At 37.8% G+C, this 11,822-nt stretch overlaps 1 protein-coding gene across 1 annotated transcript; it reads right to left on the reverse strand.

The window, feature by feature from the left end:
- Positions 298-5,689, reverse strand: LOC18791124 (UPF0301 protein MAB_4928c). The gene is made up of 3 exons (XM_007222030.2): positions 5,162-5,689; positions 2,328-2,473; positions 298-1,207 (listed from the first exon to the last, which is right to left on the reverse strand). The coding sequence occupies exons 1-3, from the start codon at positions 5,421-5,423 to the stop codon at positions 527-529; spliced, it is 1,089 nt and encodes a 362-aa protein (XP_007222092.1). The 5' UTR covers positions 5,424-5,689; the 3' UTR covers positions 298-526.

Raw genomic sequence — 11,822 nt, forward strand, 5'->3', positions numbered from 1 at the left:
GAATCAAATGCCTTCTAACATAGTGATTAGAATGTAGTTTACCATTATTATTTGTAGCTAAAATGCATGGGAAGTATATGTAAGAAAGGAGGGGGAGGAGGGAGATGAAGAAATGAAAGCTAAATGCATGAAACAAAGACTTGAAAGGAAAAAAGCCAATTAAAACTATTTAAAAAATTTCCAATTGGTTTTTAGTTTGTATTTATGTATCATTCCTAAGACAATTTACAGTACTGTCAAAGAGATTCTGCAGAGATTCTGCAGTACATCTCTTGAGCTAGATAAGAAGACATTGCATACAAGAACCACACAAATAGCAACTTTATTGAGAAGGAAAATAGAAAACCGAGAGAAAGAAAAGGAAAAAAACAACAAAAAGGAAGAAATAAAACAAGATGTACTAACTTGAAGAGCCAGCAAACTTTCTGTACAATTGGCTTAACATATACATTAACTGCACGACTCGCTTTATATAACTCTAGAACTAGTTTTTGTTTAGTGAGCACCAACGATATCATAAATTAGACTACATATCCTGCTGCTTAGGCTTTCGACTCAATTCAGAATACTGGCCACCCATTAGCTGCAAAATTTCTTCCCACAAACTTTCTGACGAAGACTCTGATGAAGCCCCGTAAATCAAATTTGAGCTGCAAGCAGCCACGTACCAATAATCCGATTCAATCTCCTCTGTCAACTGATCCAGCTGCCACCCAGCATAACCAACAAAGAATCTGAAATCCTGGGGCTTAACAAGACCCTTCTTTACTAGCCCAGCAGCTTCATCCAGGCTGTTACGAGCACCAAAACAAAGGCCAGGGATCACTTCTTCAAACCCAGGAAGCTTTGTCTTGCCCGCTGTTTTTAACAAAAACATGCTTGCCTCGAGAGGCCCACCAAAATGCAAAGAACAATCAGAAAATGTGGTTGCAAGATCAAGATTTGTGGGCTTCATGTGTTTGATCCTTTTGTGGAGTGGCCTGTTGATAACAACTCCAAATGGCCCCTCTTCTGGGTGTCTTGTTCCTGATCTGAGGAGAAGAACAACAGTTCTTTCAAAGGTGCGAACTCCATCAAGCTTTTCTGTGGCAACCAGGACACAGCCTGTCTCAGGTACGGAAATAGGATGAGCCCACTTCAGGCCAAGAGGTTTCGATTGGTAGGGAGTCCCACCTTGGTTCTGAGCATCAGATTCCGCTTGTTCTCCCTGTTGAAAGTTTCCAGTGTAAACTTGACAATTTATGGAGGATCATCAGAGATTTTATTTGGTAATGATGCTAGAATTACTAACATCCTGTGAGGACCAACATAACTTACAAGCACATTATTTGGATCTGGCCATTAGACTTAATAAATGCTAGACTTAAGATAAATATGATCCTAAGAAAGTGCAAGAAAATTTTATGCAGGCAACGTAATGCTAGATCAGGGGGTATTCCAGGAATATCACTTGTTTCTTTCCCGGAAGGAAACTCCCTAAATGTATATGGAATGATGCACTAAAAACCAAAAGGCCACAAACCAATACCAGTTGTGAAAAAAAGAAGGAAAAAAAAAGAGAAAAGAAATCTATGCTAGGGTATTTACACTTCTACAAGGCTCTGCATCATCATCAACTTAGAACAGTAAAGACAATGAAATACATAAGGGGGGAGCAACGCAAGACCGAAAAAAGTTTATCAAAGGAAAACACAGGAAACACGGAAAAGCAGTCCATCAGGTGAATGGTCCACGTTAATGAAAAGTGGATAGGTTGGGTCAAATGTTGATTTCTCATTTTGGAAGCCCGAAAAAACCAACTGATCTACATAGATTTTCTATCTGTGTATTTGTAAAAACTCAAATCAGAAGGTCAACTCAAGCCCATCCATGTTACCTTTGCATACCCTCTTCAGCCCTTCAGCCTCCTCCCATATATCTCCTCTATTTCTCTATCTCTGTCTCTCCTGATTTTTCAATCAGATTTCTTTTACTTAGATTTTCAAATAAGTTGGAGATTTTCTTTGTGTATTTGTGTAGTAAGATATTTGTGATATGGTAGGTCTGTGTCAGTGAGTTTTGCTTTATCTAAAAAAACAGGAGTATCGGAATGGGTCATGTGGCTGAGAAACCAAATTTAACTGAGAGGGCAAATAACACATGTAAACTAATCAATAACAAGATGTTTGGAAATTCTATAAGGCTCATTATCACCTTGAAATTAAAAAAGATTAACTAAAAGGGGAGAGGAGTGAAACTTCCTATATCTGATGAGTATCTTATAGGACACAATGATTACACATTTTAGTTTAAGAGGACATTAGCCCTTCAGGAAAGTAAAACATCACCTGCCACCCAGTATATAGCTTTGCTCTGAACTCTCTCCAATCCAAGTTTATACGATAATTTTTCTGGGAAGAAGTGTCTCTGAAGTTTTCTGAAGAATCGTTTTCTTTTTCACCATCACCTTCTGGAATAGAGCGGTCACCATTTCCTGTATGAAATATCACCACCATACATGACGTCATACATTAAGTTGTAACAGAAAAACAGTAGTTATTTTTGCAATAGGTACAAAGTTGGTCAGGACCCTAGACCATGCTCAATGAAAGTAATACGTGAAAGCTAAGACCTGCCTTCAGGTATACATACATACATACATACGGAGGATATGTATTTTGGATTGATTTAGGATTTTATGAAGTAAAAACAACACAAGAAAGAAAGAACCATGTAGATAATCACTTAGAAAAAAGGTAGAACCCGTAGAGCTGTAAGTGTAAGGGAAAGTAATATTATTTAAAATCCCAGCCACAAGCCGAGGATATTCTCTCAATAGAATAAACGGAAATAGAATAGATCATTAAGCACTTGGGGCTAGCCCAAGTGATGAAGGAGGGTGGGTGATGAATTAGGATTAGGATAGCTCAAGGGTTCAACTCCCTCCACAACCAATAAAAAAACAGAAAAGATCATTAGCTTCCTGAAAGCAGTGAAGATATATATTAAACTGGACAGAAAATTTCAAATTAAAGACACTTTACCCTTCTGGCCATTCTACACCTAACTATTGGGATCAACAAAATCTAGTAAACTACCACCAAATACATGATCCTTTAAAGCAGTAACCATATATGCTAAAAATCTACAGCTTGGAAAAGTTTTAAGCTGAGAAGTGATTGGTGAGCTAAACCAATAGAATTGAGTACCCAGGGAAAAAAAAAAAACACTAACATTCAAGTTGGTGTAGATTACAAAATGGGTTTCTGCAAAGAAATATAAGTTTACAAGGGAACCTTTCTCTATTGTTGGATAGAACATATTCATAGGCTCTTTGAGGTATAGGAAGTGGTGTGTGGAATTGAGAACAAGGATTATATCCTGTAAATTCTAAACAACGAGTTAGTAGTTGTATCCATTGTAAAGAAAATCTAGATATTAACTCTTCTTCGCAGGAACGCAGTATCTACAGATACTCCAGTCCTTGCACGGTTTCCCTTGTTATTTTAAGCAAGCTCTGATAATGATAGGTCTCAATTTCTTGACATTTCAAGATCAAACTAATAGCTCTTTGACCAAGAATTGATTTTAAAACCACAAAATGCACCAAACAATCACTGTCTATCACAAGTGGGGACACTTATGTGCCAGACTCTAATTCGACGAAACAAATGAATCTTTTGTCAATGTTGTCCAAACAGTCAAGTAAATTGTATAATGCTGTAAGAGTAGAAAATATGGACACTGCGCCTAATATAAAGCATTACACATCTCTACCTTGGATGCTAAAATTAAAAATAGAATAGCATTGTAAAAATGACAAATAGATAGGGGACAATGATAAGAAGCTTGGCTTCCTTCTAGGAGTAATCTAGCAATACCACCAACTGTCACTGTCTTGAAAACAAGAAATGAGGTTGGCAGTTTAGCTAGTCTTAACATACTTAACTCCTTCAAACATCCAACACAGCTTGATACTGTCTTGAAAATGCTGAGAACTTGAGCAGAAATACAATAAGGCTTTACATAAATTTACCTCGAATATGAGTTTCCCTCCTTCCTTCCACCTTTTCCCTTCTTCCAAAGGGAAAAAAGGAAAAAAGAAAAAGAAAAATAGGGTGTTGCGCAGACCAAATTATGCCACTGTACCCGTATCGTGTCAACTAACCCCATGACCCTGCCCAGCTCAATATGCACAACATAGATTTTGGATCTACTATGTCTACTAACAATGAAACTTTAACGGGCTGAGAAATAAGAAAGCATCTGTAAGCTATATAGTTACTCCAAGAGGCAAACAATTGTGATGAGAGATATGGTTGATGCTGGATAAGTTGCATTATCTAATGCCGCAAAGTATAGTTATTAGCATATTGCAAAAGGCACTATTCATTAACATGGACCATTCTAGTTCCAAAAGGCACTTTTCTGTCCCGTACAGCACTAGGAACAAGTATTCATTCTGATGCATAGTAGCTGGCGGCACAGATGACTATCCTCGTTCCACCAATTTAACGGCTCGGACTAGAACATCTCCCAAAGTTGTTCCTTAAGAAACAGGTAAACTACGGCTTTCAAACCATAAATTTATCTTGTCCCACCAAGCTAGATACAAGTTTGCAAGGAGATTGCCTAGTATGATAAATGCGGATCTCCAAGGACCTGTTCCACCCATCCAGGTAAAAACTACCAAAATGTTCTACAAAGGAAGCTTCGCTTTTTACGAAAGCAGTAGTGATAGAGGCCTAATCCCATGCGCACCAAGGGTATCTGATGATTATAAGCAGATAGCTGAAGCAGACCCTTTACCAGCAGCCCCATGATGGGCCAGCCCCTCAGGCCTATAAATGCACTCCCCAACTAATATTTGGGCATTCTGTTTTCTTAGGTTCCAAGCCTAAAACTTAGTGTTTAGCTTAAACATCAGAGAATCCAAGTTCAGTACACGGTAGATTTCGACATCTACATGCTCCAGCTCCCCGGAACCCAAACAGAGCAGAAAGTCAAACTTCACAATTATAAACGTTGAAATTTCCCACTATGCTCATCTATCACCACGATCACAAACCCATAAACACAAATCGAAGCAAGATAAACCAAACGCACCCGCAATCAAAATCTAAGAAAACAAAATTCATAGCGACCAATCACATGCAATTCAATTCCACTTCAGAAAGCATACCTGAAGAAGAGGAAGAGTTAGATGAATTTCCATTATTGTTCTTCTTCCCCATGGCTCTCACAACCAAAGAACGAAACCCATTAGAGGAAACCCTGCGCTTCGAATTCAAGACCCCACTCTCAAAGTCCCTCCCATCTTCAACACCAGCCCAAGAAGGCCTCACATTTCCGAAGTTCCAAGAAATGGGTTTCTCAGTAAACGAGTTCCTATGCATAAAAGGGCTTCTGTTGATGTTCTTGACGTGCAGGGAGCACAGATCCATGGCGGCCTCACCAGCAGAACAGTTTTCCGGGAAAAAGAAAATATGGGTCTGCAGAGTCTACTGTTATTCTCAACGTTGGGAACGATGAGAAAGAGAGTGAGAGAGTGGAGGGTGAGAAAATCGGTAACGGATATATAAAATGGAAAACCAACAAAACAAAGACACCAATCAGAAACCAGAGGAGAGCTGAAAACGACGGTATGCAGCAGAGAGAATATGCTTTATTTTAATCGAATTGTGTGTTTGTGAGGCAGTGAGAGACTGCAGTTTCACAGCCTAGTGATTTTAGTGTGGTTACATCTAGGCGAGTTGCGTGTGCGCTGGCGGGTAAAGTTGTAAACTGACGCGCATTTGCAACTGCTTCACCATGTCTCCGCAATGAGCAGACTTTCCTCGAACATGTTTTCTAAAAGGGTTGGTGATTTTCCCACTCTTTTTTTTATTCATTTATAAAGTTTGTGTTATTCATGTAACACCTTTGTTGAGGCCCAAAACATCTTAAGAGGGGCCCAAGCCAAATGTGTAAAAAAGAGGATTGGGCCAATTCGCATAACAGAAAATCAGGCACCATTTAATCAAGATGAAGCCCATTATTCAGAAGCAGAATTCTACACCGAGTGCACAAATGCCAGAAGCAATCCATCCAAAGCCTTTGGAACATACCTACACTCTTAGACTGAGCAACACAAAACTCATGAAAATTGTCAAACGAGAGAGGAAAAGGCATGCTGAACTTAATAGTCCTGTTATACTCAGCCATAATGCTCGAAGATTACACTGTCAGATGAAGGCATAATATACCACTTATGACGGGTTTGAGGGCCTGACCACGATTTGTGTGTCACACTTTGAATGTTGAACTTGTTACTAAACATAAGGTGCAACCAAAAAGAAATTTTCACCCGGAGATTAAGACGAAATCATGGCAATTCATCAAGCCAAATCAAACATCCTGCTTCATTAGCAAATATGGTTCATATGAAAAAGAAGCCTGGCTTGATAAGGATATGTGTTGATTTTCGAGACCACAAAAAGGCATGTTTGAAAGATGAATTTCAACTTCCCAACATGGATATTTTGATCGATTCAACTTATAGGCAAGGTCTATTGTCCTTCATGGATGAATTTAATGGGTGCAATAAAATTAAGATGTCTCCTAGGGATGCTGAAAAGACAGCTTCACCATATTTGAATTTCTACTATATCAGAGCCATTTACCAACGAGCTATGACGGTCGTGTTCCATGATATGATGGGCAAGTAAGCAGAAGAGTACTAAGCCTGGGCACAGTTCGATAATCGTGCATTAGAAAAGATGTCGACCACTAAACCGGATGTCGTCATTGCGGCGAGGAGATGCAAGACCGACTATAATTGGCATACCGATAAATCGGTGCAGTGTGACGAGCATCAATGACAAAGGACTAAGAGAGAGAAGTTGAGGGCACTAAGACCACTTCGCGGGTAGGGGTATGTAGAGGAAGAAGATGAAGATGAAGAGAAGAAAAGAAGAAGCCGAGGATGAAGAAAGAAGAAAGAGATGGAGAGAGATAGAGAGAATAAAACGGCTAGGAGAAAATAAATCTGTGTGGAAACTAAGGAAGAGATAGAAACCTTTTTAATGTTTTTAATTCTTTAAAAAAGTAATAAATACTATTATTATACCAACTTTACACAAGAAAAATGATTAATCTAGCTGTATTTGAGCATTATACTAACAACACGCCTCAAGTTCGAGTCCCCCAGCACGTACCAAATTTTTTCAATTGATAGGCAACAACTTAATGGTAGTCCAGTTTAGGTGTCACCAATTTGGGAAAATTTTAACCGTTTCAAGACCCGTTCACCATTGGTTTGGCCAGTTTTCTTGTCGATTTCAATAATATTACTTTAACAAATCAGACCATCCTGCTAGAATCCAAAAGAATTGAAGAGCTTCATTGGAAGGTTATCATACATCCAACGTTTCATTTCTGGTCTAATGGTTGTGGCAGGTGCTCAAGGATTGAAATATCGGCCGATACACCGATATATCGGTATTTTCAACTGTCGACACCAATATTGGGGGGTAAGGCCATATCTTCCCCTGTATCGACGATATATCCCCGATAAATGCAATATCCCCGATATTTTCCGATACCCATAACATAACCCAAAAAAAATTCAGAAGTTTTGAAGGCAATTGAAGCAAATTGAAACCCAAAAATAGCTAATCCTTGCCCAGAACCCTATAATTTATTAATATGAAGAATCTATGCACAGTTCACTGCCCACATACCTCCAATCCATCTGAAGAGGACATGTCGATCAGTTTTATTTTGCCATGAGAGCACATATCTCAAGGATTCCACAAAAGCTTTATTTTGCCTCAACAAGCACTAATGTAGGTGCCTTACTTGCCAAGATAACAACGACGGAAAGGAAAATCCTATTTACTATATCAGCATACAGTTAAGAGGATATGATACACAATACAAAGGCAAGAAAAGTACGAACTGCGACTAAATCACGATGCATGATTATACAAAGGCAGTAGCTCCTTTTTCGAGTAAAAGTTCGCACAGCTTAACTCGTTCTCCAGTTCTTGTTGTTTAAGTCTCAAACCACCAACCACTGAGCACATATCTCTATCCTACGAGTAGCATGTGCCCCAAAAACAACACGTGTTGACTTTCTCAATAAATCAAGTAGGAAGTTCACGTGAAGCCCTAAGGAAGTGGCATCACAGATCACATCTCTCCAACAAAAAAAGCTTATAACATCAAAGAGTTGTGTGATTTCCTTGCCAACCTAAGCCACAAGCCTCCCAAGCTATTGCAAGACATGCGCAACCCTTGTGCCATGCTTCCATTTTTATCATGAGACGCATGTGGCTCTAATTTTGCCTCAATTTGGAGAAGTACCCAATGATTTCACTACCCTTGGAAGTGAAAGCAAGATTCCGCTTCTTGATTACTAAAATGGTTTTTTCTTCCGATACCAACCTTGCATGATGATAAATGGAAGGAGGCAATCTTTCACAAGAATTCGAGTGAAACATACTGAAGAAGGAAAAGTAACGGTTCTAGTAAGTTTGATAGGCTTTAGAAAGCAGCAAAAATTTTCTATATCAGTCAATGGAAGGAAGCACCTCATCTTGACTCCAAAAGATTTTATGTAGTACGAAAGGATCACAATGGTTAGGTGCCAAGCAAGCACCCTAATCAAGCCTAAACTATCGTTTTACCCGATGAGGTGAATAATGAATGGAGACCTCGGAGTGGTCATCATTAAAAGTAGGCAATGGAAGACCTACATTCAAAAATGTGTCGTTTTTTCAATTAACGGGCATGTGCAGGTACCAAAATGAGCCTTAAATCCTCCGTTCATGTCTCCATAAAAACCCTTTCGGCACCTACTGTAATGTCGAAAAACAAAGTTCTGAATGTTATCCATAAACTTCAGGAATTTCAGACAAATTAAGGGCAACCTACTTTATGGCGAATGAATCATGATCAACATAATAACTTTGCTTTATTTTATGGTATTATGAAATTGATGTATGAACATGAATAGTTTGTCTTATTTAATATAGGGCTAAATACTTTTTTGGTCATCATTGGATTTTATACAAAATTTCAATTTGGTCACTGAGAAAAAGATGTAGCCAAATTGATCACTGTATTATCCAAAATTTACAATTGATTTCATTAACTTCTGTTAAGCGGACTCAGTTGACGTTTTCATTTTTAGTTTTTTTAGGAAGCACGTGCAGTCTTCTTCCTTCTACTCAATGATTTAGGGTATATTGTGCTATTATGGTTTAACAAATTAGGGGAAGTTTGGGTTCAAATCAAAATTGTGAGGTCTAAGATCACAGATTGGATGATATATTGAAGCCTAAATTGATTGATTGCAAGCAATATTGCGAGTTCGGATGTCAAAGAGATGTAATCAAGGTGAGGGCTGATGCACGATGACAATGAAAGTTATTTTGGCATGTAATTACTTGGGTGAATGGGAAATTGCAGACTCTATGGTTAACTATGTTGAAGAAAATCATGTTGGCATTGATGTTTACTGGGGAAACACACAACTACAAAAAAGCAAAAAGACGATGGTAAATCACCGTCGTGTATTGGGTTTTTCAATGGTCGTGGAATCCACCGTCATCTTTTCCCTCATAAACCACGACGCTAAATAACCGTCGTTGTTAAAATATACAACGTCATCAACAAATACAAAACGACGTCTTTGTACTGCAAAAAGATCTAAAAAAAGCAATCGAGGATGATAATAGACGACCAGCTCTCTAAAAAAACCGTCGTTAAAAAGAAAAAATATGACACATATTAACAGAACAAGGCCGCAAGATAGACATACAACGACGAAAATACAAATACGACGACGTTAAATATAATTTTCACGACAATAAAAAATATGACGTCTTTAAATACATTAGAAGACGACGTTATTGATACCTACTACGTCGCATATATAAAAACAACCGTCGTAAAATTAATTTTCCACTTCGATTTTTCGATAAAAGATGACGTGGAAATAGTTGTCAGTGTCATTATTTACGACGTATATGTCAATAGAGTAGACGTTGAAAAACTAAACAACGTCGGTTACAAATATATGAGAGTCGTATTACAAAATTTATACGTCCTATTTTCAGAAACAAACAACGACGATAAATATTAGACGTTGTTAAATAAAACAACGTCGGAAAAAAATAAAAACAGACGTGTTTAGTCTGCTAAAGTTCTAGAAAATAGTCGAGGATGAGAATAGACGACCAACTCAAAAAAATCACCGTCGTTAAAAAGGAAAAATATGACACATATTAAAAGAACAAGGCCGCAAGATATACATACAACGACGACAACTAAAATACTACGCCATTAAATATAATTTACCCGACAAGAAAAAATATGACGTCTTTAAATACATGAGAAGACGACGTTATTGAAATCTACTACGTCTCTTATTTACAAAAAACCGTCGTGAAATAAATTTTCGACTTCGATTTTTCTAAAAAAGATGACGTGGAAATAGTTGTCAGTGTCATTATTTACGACGTATACATTTATATAGTCGACGTTGTATTTATATGTATTCATTACTCACGACGCACTTAATAATATAGACGACGTTGAACTTCTAAACAACGTCGGTTCCAAATAAATGAGAGCCGTATTACAGAACATATAGACGGCGTAGATTATGATGAGAGCCGTATTACAAATAACGTCGTTTAATTGTTATTAGACGGCGGTTATAATGAATTTCCGTCGGAATTCATTTCGTTCCTCTTCGTTTATAAAAGAACTTGCGACGTGGAAAATGTATGATGACGTCGTATTTTTTAACATTCAGATTATATATCTCGTTTTTTAGACGTCGTTATTATGGGATTGGAGTCGTGTTATTTTGAATTACATGGCGGTTCTTAATCCTTCCCCGACGTGATATCCTGGATAATTGCTTCACAATAGCGTCGTGGTTCTTCATTGTTACGTTGCTTTAAGACGTCGGTAAATATGCTGAATAAATGGTTCACCATAACGTCATGTTTTATTTGAACAGGCGTTGTTTTTTATGCAGAATATAATGATGTAATCTGGATCCAGTATTTTTTGCACTGATTGTTTTGTGGCCAAAACCTGTATAATGAAAGTGAAGAAATCACATTACAATATATTATAAAATGAATGTCATACACTGCCAATTACATAAGCATCATTCAATCCATATATCTTCACACCCACCTCGAATATTTTGAGCACCTAACTCACCCACCAGTTCATCAAATGTGTCAACATTTGGCATCCCTCTAGTAAATGGCTCACACTCAATTATCACATCACCTAAGACTTCATCACCAATAACATCATTATATTCTCTATTAGGCATTGATAACACTACCGACCAACCACGATGCATCGGGTCGTCAACAAAAAATATTTGTTTGACTTGAGAAGCCAAAACAAATTGGTCATTCCTATGTCCAATTTTACTAAAATCTACAAGGGTAAATCCAAGTTCGTCGACTACAAGACCAGAACTATCTATCCAATCACACCTAAAGACTGGGATTGTAAACTTTTGGTAGTCAAGGTCCCAAATTTCTTGAATGACACCATAGAAACCCATATTTGAGAGAATTGGGTTTTTATCCTTGGCACTAGCAACTTGCATGGTATGTGCAAGTAAATAAACTCCACTATTTTGAGTTGTCCGCACATCATCTTGTGCCTTGATATTGAATTTAATACCTTTAATAAGATAGCTCCTATATAATGGCACTGCCATGTTTGGACCAGCTGCTAGCCACCTTAAATTTTCTGATACGCCATGATTGTCTTCCTCAACTTCACTTTGAACCTGCAAATTAATCATATCTTAATTCATCCTA

The sequence above is a fragment of the Prunus persica genome, chromosome G1 (assembly GCF_000346465.2).
Source record: "Prunus persica cultivar Lovell chromosome G1, Prunus_persica_NCBIv2, whole genome shotgun sequence".
NCBI classification, from domain to species: Eukaryota; Viridiplantae; Streptophyta; class Magnoliopsida; order Rosales; family Rosaceae; genus Prunus; species Prunus persica.